General features: G+C 33.5%; 1 protein-coding gene across 7 annotated transcripts in view; it reads left to right on the forward strand.

Annotated features, from left to right (window-relative positions):
- LOC125646869 (adenylyl cyclase-associated protein 1-like) overlaps positions 1–10,223 on the forward strand; it is an 81,511-nt gene extending 71,288 nt beyond the window's left edge. For all 7 annotated transcript variants that reach the window (XM_048873454.2, XM_056141710.1, XM_048873458.2 and 4 more), the window contains 3 exons: positions 1,375–1,457; positions 1,870–2,013; positions 9,373–10,223. In XM_048873454.2, the coding sequence (XP_048729411.2) occupies positions 1,375–1,457; positions 1,870–2,013; positions 9,373–9,453 (308 nt within the window). In that variant the 3' untranslated portion in view covers positions 9,454–10,223. The remainder of the gene's footprint in view (positions 1–1,374; positions 1,458–1,869; positions 2,014–9,372) is intronic.
- Positions 10,224–17,423: the final 7,200 nt, after the last annotated feature.

Here is a 17,423-nt window from a genome sequence, read left to right on the forward strand (position 1 = left end):
GCCTAGCTTGCTTCCGGACCTTCAGTGTGCATGTCTGGTTACTAAAGTTTAACCATTCTGTTGCCGTTTGGTAGACCAGACATGCGCAGTAACACCTTTTCCGGTTTCGACCAAAGGCAGTTCGAACATACTTTGGTTCAACTCAAGTTATTATAGTTGATGATCGAACTAGGCCATATACTGTCAGATGTGGTTGAAAATTGCAAAGGGAGATAATGCATAAAAGTATAAGAGAGTAATAGTCAAGCGGAGGTGAATATGATAGAAGTCTTTATCTAACATCTCACTGATTTCACAAATACCAGAGAGGAGACAAATTTGGGGTATTTCTTGGAATTCTGTAGCAATTTAGATATGGATTCTCAATTAATCCATTAACTTATCATTTGGCTTCATTCTGGTTAGATATTCAAGTTAATTAAAATTGATATTAAAGATATCACTATTTCTTATATATCATGTGTTGAAACATTTAAAAAGCTGCAAAAACATAAATACTGTCAAACCTTGTTATCTTGAACTTGATGGGACTGGGGAAAAAGTTTGAGATATTCGAGATATCGAGGATAAAATACTTAGAGAATAAGTGGTATATCAGAATCACTTCGACTTATCCATTGTATTCAAGATATCATTGTTCGAGATACCGAAGTTCAAATATATATATATATATATATATATATACATGTGCATATTTCTCACAAATTAAACTGAGTATTGAGTGATCTTCAGACACTAGAAATGTTAGCTTTGTAATTGATTCAATTCTACTACAGTGGTTAAGTTGCTGGCTTTGTAAGTAGGAGGTCACAGGCTCAATTCCTCAATTCCTGTGCCAAAACAAAACCCTGAACAAGTTTACAAACAGCTTTAGTGACAAATATGTGTTTTAACAATCCCACAGGCAACTTTCTTTTAGCTGTAAACTTGTAACTTAACTGATGATAAGACAGTAATTAGTGAATTAATTTCCTTGTGTATTTTTATCATACGTCTTATGGTTTTACTGCTGACTTTAACCCTAATTCTTTGGATCTAAAGACAACACTCCAAAAACTAAAGGTAAAACATTTCTAACTGCTAAATGTATTTTGAGACAAATATGTTGCTAGCACTTGGACAGATGTGCTAAGGCAATACTATTCTGGTGTGCAAATTAAGCTGTGGTAAATTTGACCTTAATGTATGACCTTCACCTTTATTGGTCATCAAGTATGAATTCATTTAAAGTTTTGGACAGAGAAGCAGACAAAGCCGCCAGAAACGAAGTCACCTTACCTTCAATCTGGAAAGGGGGCATTATTTACTGGATATGTGGTGCTTGTATTTCTTAGTCCTCATTGTCAGACGAACATACTTTCTTTTCTTAAATAGATGGCTGTAAGAAGACTGCTATTGTATTTGATGATGTTGTTTCATCTCTAGAGTTCATCAACTGCCAAAGTGTTCAAGGACAGGTAAGAGTTTTCAAGGTCAGGTGTTAAGGTCAGGTATGAGTTGTCAAGGTCATGTAAGAGGTGTCAAGGTCAGGTAAGAGATGTCAAGGACAGGTAAGAATTGTCTAGGACAGGTAAGAGGTGTCAAGGTCAGGTAAGACTTGTCAAGGTCAATGTGAGAAAATTTTCCTGGAAATACAGGGAGACTTTATAGCACTAAGTTGATTATCACAGAATATGTTTCATAAATTAAAAAAATGCTGGAATATTTCGTCGTTGTAACAGTATTGTTTATATATGAGGCCCACTACATGGTGGCTTTTGATATACACAATCTTTGACAGATTTTGCAGGTACATGTAGTATGTAAATTCAAAATATGAAAGTTTTTAGGAGTTTTATTGCAGAAGATCAATCATGTCTTTAATTTCAGGTGATGGGTAAAGTCCCTACCATCAGCATTGACAAAACTGATGGCTGCCTTGTCTATCTGAGCAAAGACTCCCTGGATGTAGAGATAGTCACAGCCAAATCCTCAGAAATGAACATACTGGTTCCTAAGGCTGATGGAGACTTTGTAAGTAAAGTCTGCTTCACTTGTAGTGATCTCAGAAATGAACATACTGGTTCCTAAGGCTGATAGAGACTTTGTAAGTAAAGTCTGCTTCACTTGTAGTGATCTCAGAAATGAACATACTGGTTCCTAAGGCTGATGGAGACTTTGTAAGTAAAGTCTGCTTCACTTGTAGTGATCTCAGAAATGAACATACTGGTTCCTAAGGCTGATGGAGACTTTGTAAGTAAAGTCTGCTTCACTTGTAGTGATCTCAGAAATGAACATACTGGTCCCTAAGGCTGATGGAGACTTTGTAAGTAAAGTCTGCTTCACTTGTAGTGATCTCAGAAATGAACATACTGGTTCCTAAGGCTGATGGAGACTTTGTAAGTAAAGTCTGCTTCACTTGTAGTGATCTCAGAAATGAACATACTGGTTCCTAAGGCTGATGGAGACTTTGTAAGTAAAGTCTGCTTCACTTGTAGTGATCTCAGAAATGAACATACTGGTTCCTAAGGCTGATGGAGACTTTGTGAGTAAAGTCTGCTTCACTTGTAGTGATCTCAGAAATGAACATACTGGTTCCTAAGGCTGATGGAGACTTTGTGAGTAAAGTCTGCTTCACTTGTAGTGATCTCAGAAATGAACATACTGGTCCCTAAGGCTGATGGAGACTTTGTAAGTAAAGTCTACTTCACTTGTAGTGATCCGAGTTAGATTTTAGTAAAGTCCATAGAAAGCACGTTATTTCTCCAAGTGTCACAAAATCTAAGATATATACTTATCACACAACAGTACATGTTCATATCACAGGTTTGGAAAAAGCGATATGAACTTGTAGCACAGGTTCATAATTATGCAAATTAGGTAGGTCAATCATTCATGTGCCACAACATAAACTAAACAACATGTCATCCTTTGATATTGTTAACATTGATGACAAAAGACCTTGTTTTGTCACCAAGATTGTTCCAAGAGGATTTTGTGTCTTTTATGAAGTGCAAATAATTTCTAGTTTCTTCAAACCGTAACGTAGCGACGACGTGACAATCGAATTAAAAGCAAAACATTTCTGTGACATTCTGGTTGTGAAATAGACAGTAAATTAAAATGTTCGTTTAATGATAGTTGTGTGATAAATAGAATCTTACACTTGTGCTTATGACAAGGCTTGGGGAAATATTAAATCCGATATCTCATTTCATATACCATAAGCACTTGTTCAAGATCTTCTATATATGAAATCAGGGCTTGACACTAAGGCACGTCTGACTGACTCAGACTAGTAAAAGCTTGGTCCGGTCTAGTTTATTTTGTGTCATGGTAGCCTGACTGGTCGTGTCAAAATATTACATTTAATTTTGAAACTAAAGTATATATAATTGAAATTTCTAAGGTACCAGTAATGTTCACAGTAACCTATTAATCTACAGTATTTATTCTACTTTGTTTTTGTTTTCAATATATGCATGTTTTACCCAGAGTTATCCTTCCTGTTGTGTTCTTTAATGTACTATGCCCTCTGGTGGCATATTGGAAGTCATTTTCTTTACACCATCGTCTGTTGGTCTTGCTAGGGTCTATCTCTTACCTCCCTTAGTACATGTTTCACACCTCGAACAAAAAATTTTTGCATTTACCAAATAACTTGGTACACCCCAAGTCCAAGCTTCATGGTTGGGTAACTGTGCCATTGTATTTATAATTATCAAACCAATAATTATCAATGATTGGTAACAATCAAGGATGGGCGTCACGCTTTCTGAATACGGTGCGCCATGCAGTTACCTAAAATTTTATTTCATGGCTCGTTAAAACACCTCTTATGAACTATGATTTCACCATTGAAAGAGTGATACAAGCTCTCAATTATTTTATATGAATTCTTTGTGATTTTTCCTGGAATGATAAAAAGGGTGTTTGGTTTGCAAATAAGAGATTTTTGAGTCAAAATTTCACTGTGATTTGGTGCATGATATGAATATCTAATAAAACATGCCTAGAAGATTCATATATAAACATTCTAATTTTTTAGAAAAAAATATTTATGAAAATTGAAAATGTTATTTGTTAATATTTTTTAAATTTACGGATACAATCTTCTAAAAACATGTTAGTTAGAAAAGAGATATATCAAAGAAATATATTATAAAACGAATTTGAAATGAAATGACCATAGTTTTGATATAATCTTTGAAACTTGAAACTTTTATTTCACTTTTTGGCCTCACATGAGGCATGAAAGTACAAACATATAAAACAGTAACAAACAGGTAATGAATGAATAAAAAAAGTAACATATGTACAGTACAATTGTCAGGTTTGCTAGTGGAAGGAATATCATTTTTAGCTCACCTGAGCTGAAAGCTCAAGTGAGCTTTTCTGATCACCCGTATTCCGGCGTCCGTCCGTCCGTCTGTAAACTTTTCACATTTTCAACTTCTTCTCAACAACCACTGGGCCAATTTCAACCAAAGTTGGCACAAAACATCCTTAGGTAAAGGGAATTCTAAATTGTTAAAATAAAGGGCCAGGCCACCTTCCAAGGGGAGATAATCAAGAAAAGGTAAAAATAGGGTAGGGCAAATAAAAAATCTTCTTCTCAAGAACCACTGGGCCAGAAAAGATGAAATTTATAGATAAGCTTTATTAGGTAGTGCAGATTCTAAATTGTTAAAATCATGGCCCCCGGGGGTCGGGCGGGGCCACAATAGGGGGTCAAAGTTTTACATACAAATATATAGGGAAAATCTTTAAAAATCTTCTTCTCAAGAACCACTGAGCCAGAAAAGCTGAGATTTATATGAAAGCTTCCTTATATAATGCAGACTCTAAATTGTTAAAATCATGGCCCCCGGGGGTCGGATGGGGCCACAATAGGGGGTCAAAGTTTTACATACAAATATATAGGGAAAATCTTTAAAAATCTTCTTCTCAAGAACCACTGAGCCAGAAAAGCTGAGATTTATATGAAAGCTTCCTTATATAATGCAAATTCTAAATTGTTAAAATCATGGCCCCCGGGGGTCGGATGGGGCCACAATAGGGGATCAAAGTTTTACATACAAATATATAGGGAAAATCTTTAAAAATCTTCTTCTCAAGAACCACTGAGCCAGAATAGCTGAGATTTATATGATAGCTTCCTTATATAATGCAGATTCTAAATTGTTAAAATCATGGCCCCCGGGGGTCGGATGGGGCCACAATAGGGGGTCAAAGTTGTTGTTTTGTTTTGTTTTTTCGGTTTTTTTGTTGTTGTTTTTTTATATAGTGCAGATTCAAGTTCGTTAAAATCATGGACCCCGGGGATTGAATGGGGCCTCAAGGGGGGCATCAAAGTTTTACATACAAATTTATAGGAAAAATCTTTTAAAATCTTCTTCTCAAAAACCACTAAGCCAGAAAAGCTGAGATTTATATGAAAGCTTCCTGATATAGTGCAGATTATAAATTGCTAAGATCATGGCCCCCGGGGGTCGGATGGGGCCACAATAGGGGGTCAAAGTTTTACATACAAATATCTAGGAAAAATCTTTAAAAATCTTCTTCCCAGAACCACTAAGTCAGAAAAGCTGAGATTTATATGTAAGCTTTCTGATATAGTTCAGATTCAGGTTTGTTGAAATCATGCCCCCCTGGGGTAGGATGGGGCCACAATAGGGGATCAAAGTTTTACATACAAATATATAGGGAAAATCTTTAAAAATCTTCTTCTCAAGAACCATTGGGCCAAAGAAGTTCATATTTACATGAAAGCTTTCTGACATAGTGTAGATTCAAGTTTGCAAAAACCATGGCCTCCAGGGGTAGGTTTGGGGCCATAATAGGGACTACGGTTTTACATGCAAATAGATATGGAAAATCTTCTGATATGGACCAAGGTGACTCAGGTGAGCGATGTGGCCCGTGGGCCTCTTGTTTGAATATTGAAATTACAATTCTACAAAATTTGGCCAATCCGAATCACTATATTCAAACTGGAGAAAAAAGTACCAATCCCGATCAAAATTGATAGAAATTACTAAAATAATCATATTGCTGCTAATTGTATGCACTGTTAATCAAGAAATTAGTTTCCTTTATAAAGTCATTTGATTTTTAAACCATTTTACATCAAGGGGATTTGGTTTTCTGATTACAATGTTCTCTATGACTACCTTTTTATAATTCCGACCGGGCTTGGTTCAAATTAGAGTCATTTGATTTTTAAACCATTTTACATCAAGGAGATTTGGTTTTCTGATTACAATGTTCTCTATGACTACCTTTTTATAATTCCGATCGGGCTTGGTTCAAATTAGAAAAATCGTAATATTTCTGAATTTTGACCATTTCATTTCAATTTCTTTTTAAAATATATTTTACTGATGTATCTTTTTTCTAACTGACATGGTTTTTTCTAAAGATTTTATCTGTAGATTTAAAAAATATTAGCAAAAAACCTTTTCAAATTTCATAAATATCTTTTTATTTAAAAAATTAGAACATCTATCTGAGTCGTTTAGGCATGTTTTCTTAGATATTCATATTATGCATCAAATCACAGCAAAATTTGGACTCTAGAGTATCTTATTTGCAAACCAAACATCCTTTTTATCATTCCGGCAAAAATCACAAAAAATTCTTGTAAAATAATTGACTCTTTCAATGGTGAAATCATACTTCATGAGCGACGTTTTAACGAGCCATCAAATAAAATTTTTAGTGTAATGAACTATCTTAAAACAAAAACACAAAAATTTGGGTGGCTTGGGCGACCAACAGAAACAAGAGATCAGACAAATTCTATTTAAGATATATTTACTCTTTCTTTCTCTCTCTCTTTCTGAGATATCTGTTCTGCCCCATCACTAACACTTCAAGAAAATAGTATAGGATATGTACTCACCACAAAGAGTTTTCATTTCCCGTGTGAAACATGTACTAAGTATATTGTTAAACTTTTCTCTCGCCACTCGATTTGGTCCCTCGCTTTGCTTGGCACAAAATCTCTTGATACTTGAGAAAAGTTTACCAACATATACATGGGACACAATACCAAAGAAATGGCTTGGAGATGTGTGTGAACTGTGTGCGTTCTGATTAGTAAAAGATATCGACACCAATCCGTGGGTTACAGAAGATGCATGATAACTGCTGTTTGGTATATTTTTAGTGAACAAATATCGGCTTCTTTGCAGACCACATGTAATGAAATTGATAAATAACATATTAGTTTTTACATATATCTCAATTTCTATCGATTTCCAATGTTGATTTGTTTATACCAACGATGTCAAAATTCAACTTTGGCCCAAAGATTGGTTCCCCTGGCAGCGGTAAACAGGAAGATAAGGGTACATACATGTACATGTATAAGTTAAAGACAGAGCATGTTTTAATGCAGCATCGCAATGAAGACTAAATTCCTGCTGTTTTGTGTAATCTTGGATAAATCAAGGCAATTATTAAACGAAGGAAAAAGAATATTTGCAACAATCAGAATAAATACAACACAAGTCATTTTCAATTGATAAACCTGTTTAATGCTGAAAATCACCTCAAATTTCTTTCTTTAGAAATACATGCATTCTGAAAACAATCATTTTCATAATAATTATTCAACACATAGTATGTTATTTATGATACTGAGAGATAGAGAAACATATGTAGTATAGAAGAGGGTAGGTCTAGTGTTACTGAGGTCAGGTCTAGTGTTATTGAGGTCAGATTTAGTGATGTTGAGATCAGATATACACTGTAGTACAATTTTAACTGGTCTCGTTGTTTTTGTTGAGCGCTGGAAATGCACATCATCTTTGGCATGTTGGGAAGTAAAGAAATACCAAACATATTTTTTTTCTATTTTTAGGTCACCTGAGTAAACTCAGGTGACCTCTTGCAATGGGTTGTCATCCGTTGTCGTGCATTAACAATTGAACATTTTTAACTTCTTCTTGATAACTACTATTCCAATTCTTTTCAAATCTGGTATGAAGCATCTTTATGACAAAGGGGACATAAATTAAATATTTCAGGACTCCTGCACCCCTGGGACCCTAGGGGTGGGACAAAAACTGCCCAAAATTTACCAATTTTCAAAAATCTTTTTCTCTAGAACCTCACATGTGTAAGAAAAACTAAATGCATAGTGATGTAGAGCAGGAAGGCTTCTACCAAAATTGTAAATTTTATGATCCCTGGGGTAGGGGTGCTAACCCCAGGGTGGGGCCAAACTTAGTATATATTGTTTATGTGTAAAACACTTAAATAGCATCTTCTTTAGTGTTATTGATTGATTGAATATTGCTTAACGTCCCTCTCAAGAATATTTCATTCATATGGAGACGTCACCACTGCTGGTGAAGGGCTGCAAAATTTAGGCCTATGCTCGGCGCTTATGGCCATTGAGCAGGAAGGGATCTTCATCGTGCCACACCTGCTGTGACTCGGGACCTCGGTTTTTGCAGTCTCATCCAAAGGATGGTAGTGTTTAATATTGATACTAGATTGAAACTAAATGTATGTTTAGAAAGAGCAGGTAGTCCATTACCAAAATTGTAAATTTGATGATCCCCGGGTTTGGGGTTCTGACCCCATGGTGGGTCCAAACTTAGTACATGTATATAGTATTTATGTGTAAGTTTGCTGATACTGTATAAAATCTAAATGTATACCTAGGAATAGGAGAAAAGGATGTACAGAAAATGAATTTCACAACCCAGGGTTTTGAATCTACGATGGGTCCAAATTAGTCATATCTTTTAATGTTTTAATGTTAATACACCTATATTATGTAAAGCTTTTCATCAGTGTATGCACTTTTAAGGGTATTGAAGTTTTAAGAACACATCTTGTTTTATACTGTTGCTGAACATTAGAATTTATCTTAGATATTCAGAACAGGAAATTTTTTCAAGATTTCATAGCCCTTGGGAGTAGTGATACTTTTTCACTAGTACTCAGGTGACTGATAAGGCCTGTGGGCCTCTTGTTTATAAGCAAATTCAGTTTTGATTTTGTGCTTTTGAAAAGGGGAAACATTTTATTAAAAAAAACTTGTAAAGTTTCTTTGCTAAATGACAAACAATATTAGAAATACTCACACGCGAAAGTGAAGATTATAAAAACTTTTATAAAATCATTCTCGCACTCAAATGGAATACAGGTCCAAGATTTTTTGAGTATGTTTCGAAGTTTGCTCACAGTTGTACTCAAAATAAACATGGCTGAGTTTGAGTATGGAAAAAGTTTTATACCCTCCAGCCCTGGTGATCCGTACAGTTTTTACTTAGAAAACAAATAGATATCATTTTAATAGTAATGGAACATGCAACATAAAAGTAAGTGTTGAATTGTATTTTAATTTATTTTGACGATATGTTGTCTTTGTTTCAGACTGAGTTTGCCTTGCCAGAACAGTTCAAGACAACCTGGGATGGCTCCAAGTTCAACACCGTACAGACAGATATAGCGTAAAGGAGCGGAAACTGTAGAGGGTGTTTCATACCATTCCATGACCTCATGGACCATGCTTTATATAGTGCCCATTATTGACCCAGTCCTAGGCTGGGAATTAGTATTAATGATAAGAGTAGATCATACACAATTTTATACTTAATTATGTCAATCTCTGGAAATAATTCAAGATAACAGGTTAAATGATTGCACCATTTACACACACATATATATATATTTATGCAATTGATTGCTTGGAGACGATGTATGCAACATCCAGCGTGGATATTGTTGTTTTTATTTTTATTTGTTGCATAATGATGCAGACGACCGAATGATATATGATTTTCAACATGTATGTTTATGATAAATCTTTTTTTCTGGTTTTAGCGATTCCTTTACATTTTAACATTATTTATCTTTTATTTTTCAGTGCATGTAAGAATACATTTTCTTTAATGTAACTACTTTTATGTATCAGACTGATGAAAGCATATTATTCAAAATGGAGTGGATGTGTAATAGGTGTTTGCCACGAAATAAATTAGAACAAAAATGGTGCTATGAATTTATAAATTATCATAGTGTTTTGTCTCAGTGTTTTATACAAATGTAGTATAACCTTTAATATCAGCCAGTGAAGTGTCTGCTTGTTACATATCTGGTCGTGATGAACAAAGCAGTTCCATGAACATGTAATTCCAGCAAAAATATATCAAGTAATTTCTTTTTTTCTCCTGAATCGTATGTATCCTATTCTCATATCACTAATAAATATATTGAATACTGAATTTTGTTTTTACGTTTTATAGCAACACGCACACACCTGCAAGTAAGGTTTTAGGAATTACAATGTCCATCCGTATGTCTCAGTCCCACTGCATGTCTGAGCTTTACTATGGAGAGACCACAGGCACTTGTTTCTGTAAACGACTTATGACCTCTGTATACTAATAACAGTTATTAGTATACAGAGGTCATAAGTCATTTACAGAAACAAGTGCCTGTGGGAGAGACATAAAAAGAAAAAATTCACAAGAGCAGAGGGTGTGTTCTGACCTGCTTCCTTCAGTTCAGTTGTAGTATAAGTACTATATTTGTCGGGAACAAGCATAGAAAGAGTTTGAAGGCTCATTTTTTACACAGAAGTACACTAGCTTTTGACAAAATACTTACATTCGCTGAATCTTTTCTCTTATATTTCTTTTGAAATTGACATTGTTTTCATCATGGCTTGTTGCAAACTGGTTTGATCCGGTTTTTTAGTACCACCTGTCTTCATAATAATTACCAAGTATAGAGCATCATCAAGGTCAAAGGGTGTATTGGCTGTTTTATTTAACGAATGTGTCAACGATTTGATATTTTAGTACTTAAATCTAGTCTATATTTTTAAGAAATGCATAAAAATATTAACAATAAAATGTCTGTTTTTTCAGGTGATGGAGGCAGTAATCATTGCAGAATAAAATTTGCATTTTGGATCATATTTTGGCAAACATATTTAAAGTTTACTACTTGACACCGATTAAACACTTTCAGAGAAATACTTAATTCTCAAGATGAAACAGCAGTATAAACTGGAACTCGATCATGAAAAAAAATGCACGAAAGCCAAAATTATCCATCAATGTACGACACCTCTCAATCCTCACTAAATGTCTATCCATTTCTCCACCCTCTTCCGTGTGGGAATGATTAAGAAAGGAAAACGGTAAATCTGTATCAACAGTGTAATGCTGTTTTGCTCTTTAGACTTGATTAAATTTTTCTGAGATATTTTATGTCTGTACAAGTTTCATCTAAATTCACTAAAATATTTTCAAACTTCTTCCAGGACTGATAGAAAACCTTATAAGGCTCCAGTTTACTGTAGAAAAAAGCCTCTCCCTTTCTAGGAGTTTTTATTCTATTTGGACTGCCTTCTCCTTCAGACATCCTGATAAGTACAATTCTTTTGCTATTCTGCCAGTACAAGTCATGTACAAGATGGTGCGTTGTCTTTATTATGCACTTAATGAGGTAAAAGACTGAAACAAACAGACGTAATAAATAGGCTGCTAAATTACAAATATTCGATATACATATAAACGATTAAAGGTATGACATGAGTATTACATAATAAGCATAGTTGTTTTAGCAAGTACATGAATACATTGTATAAAAAAAAACTTCAGAAATGTTACGTATACATAATGGAAATGCTTAAAATTTAAATTTGATTACATCACAAACTTGTTTCCATAGAAGAATTTGTTAAGCACGTGCATATTGTGAATTAAACATATGACACCCACGGTATTCCATAGAAATTATTCAGAAATAGGTTACTTCTATAAATAATATACAAAAAATAGCAAATCAAAATAGACTAAATATGTATTCAAAATACTAAGAGATTCATTATATTGAAATGTAAAAGACTACTTTCACTGTGTGCTATCTCTAAGTATATAAAAAGAATGATTGGAACAATCAACAATGCATTGCGTGAGCCACACTCGCAGGCGTGTTCGAATCAAGAAAAGTAACTCTAAACGGTTTCAAGATAAGACAATGTTATGAGGAAAGATAATTCAATGTCGAAACCTATATCAACATATAATGATAACTCTTCACATATTCAGATATTTACAAGGAATAAATGTTATATTTACTGATAGACACTTACTACAAGAAATAAAGGTTATATTTACTGATAGACAGCTACTACAAGGATTAAAGGTTATATTTACTGATAGACAGTTACTACAAGAAATAAAGGTTATATTTACTGATAGACAGTTACTACAAGGAATAAAGGTTATATTTACTGATAGACAGTTACTAAAAGAAATAAAGGTTACATTTACTGATAGACAGTTACTACAAGAAATAAAGGTTATATTTACTGATAGACAGTTACTACAAGGAATAAAGGTTATATTTACTGATAGACAGTTACTACAAGGAATAAAGGTTATATTTACTGATAGACAGTTACTACAAGGAATAAAGGTTATATTTACTGATAGACAGACATTACAAGAAATAAAGGTTATATTTACTCATAGACAGTTACTACAAGAAATAAAGGTTATATTTACTGATAAACAGCCACTACTAGAAATAAAGGTTATATTTACTGATAGACAGTTACTACAAGAAATAAAGGTTATATTTACTGATAGACAGTTACTACAAGAAATAAAGGTTATATTTACTGATAGACAGCTACTACAAGGAATAAAGGTTATATTTACTGATAGACAGTTACTACAAGAAATAAAAGTTATATTTACTCATAGACAGTTACTACAAGGAATAAAGGTTATATTTACTGATAAACAGTTACTACAAGAAATAAAGGTTATATTTACTGATAGACAGTTACTACAAGGAATAAAGGTTATATTTACTGATAAACAGTTACTACAAGAAATAAAGGTTATATTTAAAGATAGACAGCTACTACAAGAAATAAAGGTTATATTTAAAGATAGACAGCTACTACAAGAAATAAAGGTTATATTTACTGATAGACAGCTACTACAAGGAATAAAGGTTATATTTACTGATAGACAGTTACTACAAGGAATAAAGGTTATATTTACTGATAGACAGTTACTACAAGGAATAAAGGTTATATTTACTGATAGACAGTTACTACAAGGAATAAAGGTTATATTTACTGATAGACAGTTACTACAAGAAATAAAGGTTATATTTACTGATAGACAGTTACTACAAGGAATAAAGGTTATATTTACTGATAGACAGTTACTACAAGGAATAAAGGTTATATTTACTGATAGACAGTTACTACAAGGAATAAAGGTTATATTTACTGATAGACAGTTACTACAAGGAATAAAGGTTATATTTACTGATAGACAGCTACTACAAGAAATAAAGGTTATATTTACTGATAGACAGCTACTACAAGGAATAAAGGTTATATTTACTGATAGACAGTTACTACAAGGAATAAAGGTTATATTTACTGATAGACAGTTACTACAAGGAATAAAGGTTATATTTACTGATAGACAGTTACTACAAGGAATAAAGGTTATATTTACTTATAGACAGTTACTACAAGAAATAAAGGTTATATTTACTGATAGACAGTTACTACAAGGAATAAAGACTATATTTACTGATAGACAGTTACTACAAGAAATAAAGGTTATATTTACTTATAGACAGTTACTACAAGGAATAAAGGTTATATTTACTGATAGACAGTTACTACAAGGAATAAAGGTTATATTTACTTATAGACAGTTACTACAAGGAATAAAGGTTATATTTACTTATAGACAGTTACTACAAGGAATAAAGGTTATATTTACTGATAGACAGTTACTACAAGGAATAAAGGTTATATTTACTGATAGACAGCTACTACAAGAAATAAAGGTTATATTTACTGATAGACAGCTACTACAAGGAATAAAGGTTATATTTACTGATAGACAGTTACTACAAGGAATAAAGGTTATATTTACTGATAGACAGTTACTACAAGGAATAAAGGTTATATTTACTGATAGACAGTTACTACAAGGAATAAAGGTTATATTTACTTATAGACAGTTACTACAAGAAATAAAGGTTATATTTACTGATAGACAGTTACTACAAGGAATAAAGGTTATATTTACTGATAGACAGTTACTACAAGAAATAAAGGTTATAATTACTGATAGACAACTACTACAAGAAATAAAGGTTATATTTACTGATAGACAGTTATTACAAGAAATAAAGGTTATATTTACTGATAGACACTTACTACAAGAAATAAAGGTTATATTTACTGATAGACAGTTACTACAAGAAATAAAGACTATATTTACTGATAGACAACTACTACAAGAAATAATGGTTATATTTACTGATAGACAACTACTACAAGAAATAAAGGTTATATTTACTGATAGACAACTACTACAAGAAATAAAGGTTATATTTACTGATAGACAACCATTACAAGAAATAAAGGTTATATTTACTGATAGACAACCATTACAAGAAATAAAGACTATATTTACTGATAGACAACTACTACAAGAACTAAAGTAATAGATACTTATACATTATGATGGAAAGTACCGTTAAATAGGATTTTCTGTAAAACCTGAAGTAGCCGATTGTTTATTATATATAAGATTAATTCAGGATTATACACATAGGAAGGAGTGATTTTGATGTCTTCGTATGATATCAATCTTCACATATCACGATTAAACAAATTAGCTACCGATACGTTTTGTGTAAAAGGTACCATTGAATTTCAAATTGAATAAATGAAACAGCTGTGTGTTTGCATTATGTATATACGCTTATCCTTTAAAACTTTAGAAATATGAATTCTTACACGGCCTCCCTTAAAAATGATATTGGAGTCGCACAAGAATTCAAAATATTTATTCATCTCATAACGAGATAATTTGCAATTACATGTACGAGATGTTGTCTTGTATTTACGAGATATTTTCTTATGATTTCAAATTAATTATCTCGTGGTGGAATTTTTTTTTTTTTTTTTTTTTTTTTTTTTTTTTTTTTACACAATACTAATTAGGCTTTCGTAAAATGCTGATCCGGGGATCATCACCTTTACATTTCTGTTAGAGACATCCTTGTTCATTATGATTTTACACTCACTTTGCCTGCTAGATCTCTCAAGGGAGATCAGATTGTGTATTTTTTTAAAGTATTGACACCCGCCCTTGCACCATATTTCTTAACCCAGGGGTCTTAAACTTCACTTTTCTTTGATCTTTATAATTTCTATAAATTCAAGCTGGATGTTTGATGATCAGGTGGGAAGAAAAATATTTAAAACGTAACACATTCTCACTATGTGAGCCATTAAGTCCCTTCCTAGCACCAGACACCTCTCCCCTCACTGACTCAAGGGCCAGGAATTTCACAATGCAACTTGGTGAAGACGTCTCTTATTAGTTTATTAGTTTATGCTAGATAAGATTAATAAGATGTTATTTATTTAAATTCGGGTTTAACAAATGAAAGGTGAAGATAACGAACAGTGATCAATCTCAGCTCCCATAAGAAATGCAAAATAAAGAGTTGGGCAAACACGGACTCCTGGACATACCAGAGGTGGGATCAGGTGCCTAGGATGAGTAAGCATCCCTTGTCGACCGGTCACATCTGCCATCATGCCTAATGAGTTACCAATTTATGTTTCAACACCTTAAAGCTTGTATTGATAGTAACATTCTTTACGTGTTCTCAAACTCGAATTTAATAGTTCACCTCAATGAACTGTCCATATTTATGTTGATAACAAGATTGTACTTGATACAAAGTTATAAACGCCATATGCAGATGGAATATTGCTACATAAATATAGGAAGTTGACGGTGAAGAAACTGAAATCATCCCGTTTGTCATAAAGCTGAGTTGTTAGTTTGCCGTTAATATTTATTTTCAATAAAAAGAAAAAGAATCATTTTAGCTCCTGGGAGCTATTTTCGACTCCATACATACATTACATAACATTGCATATACAAGGCAGTTCCATTACATCACAACATACATAAACTGAAGTTAGACTATTGAAACGCAGTTCATAGTTCACTATTCCCTATTCAATTAGCGAGCTGCGTTCTGAAACTCAGTTCGCAATTCAAATTGACATATGCATGGAAGGTGAAGATAACGAACAGTGATCAATCTCATAACTCCTATAAGCAATACAAAATAGATAGTTGGGCAAAGACGGATCCCTGGACACACCAGAGTAAGATCAGATGTCTAGGAGGAGTAATGTAAAAGTTATACTGTACCAAATTTGAAGCACCAGACGCACACCTCGACAAATAATGTATCTTCAGTGATGCTCAACCGAAATGTATCCCCTGTCGATCGGTCACATCCGCCGTGAGTCCTATATCTTGATCAGGTAAATGGAGTAATCCGTAGTTAAAATCAGTGTGCCAAGAACGGCCTAACAATCGGTATGAAACACGCCAGACAGCATTTGACCCAATGATAGGTTGTATTGGCAAACTAGATCGTTATAACGACCATAGAATTTGCGAAATGCCGACTTTAAACGAGACTGTTGAAACCCCTGCACCATCAACGTTTTTGTCAGTAGCTTGCCTCGATTTAAAAATTGACCATACGCAGAACAAGCTCTTAAGTATCAAATCAGTTGAGAGATATGAACACCATATGCAGGTGATAGTGGAATATTGCTACATAAATATGATAAGTTGACGATGGAGAAGCTGAAATCATCCCGTTTGTCATAAAGTTGAGTTGTTAGTTTGCCGTTAAAGTCTACTTTTAATAAAATATCTATTAAAGTATGAAGCAAAAGTGGACGACTCTGGGTTGTCTATTATTTCGATCTCACAGGGAAATATCGAATCAACAAATGAATGAAAGTTATTATTGATAATACAGAAAATGTCGATATAATATCTAAATATCTAATTGAAGGCCACAGCAAGATATTTTTTCTTCTCACGTAAAAGTTTTTGAATAAATTCTGCTTCATGTAAAACTTATACGGTGCCAATTTTGATGCACCAGATGCGCATTTCGACAAATAATGTCTCTTCATTGATGCTCAACCGAAATGTTTGAAATCCGAAATAACAATGAAGTTTTAGATCTATTGTAGGGGGAAACAGTGTGCTAGAAAAGTGGAGTCAAAATCGTCTAAGGATAAGAGCTATGCGTGAGGGAGATAATCCTTAATATGAATATAAAAACAGGTCAGCCAACAATGGAGCACATTTTGTGCCCATGCAAATTCCAACAGACTGTTGGAAGACCTGGTCACCAAAGACCACGAAGATATTGTTAATAAGAAACTCTGGTATATTATATTTTTCAACTTCAGAGTACTTGTGCGTGTAAGCAGAGTGGTTTTTAATAAGGTAATTTTTTGGATGACTCATCACTAGATATGAATATTTGCGCTTTCCATTTTGTTGTTGTTGAAGAAGCAACTGTCTATGATGTTA

This window comes from Ostrea edulis, chromosome 6 (genome assembly GCF_947568905.1).
Source record: "Ostrea edulis chromosome 6, xbOstEdul1.1, whole genome shotgun sequence".
NCBI lineage: Eukaryota > Metazoa > Mollusca > Bivalvia > Ostreida > Ostreidae > Ostrea > Ostrea edulis.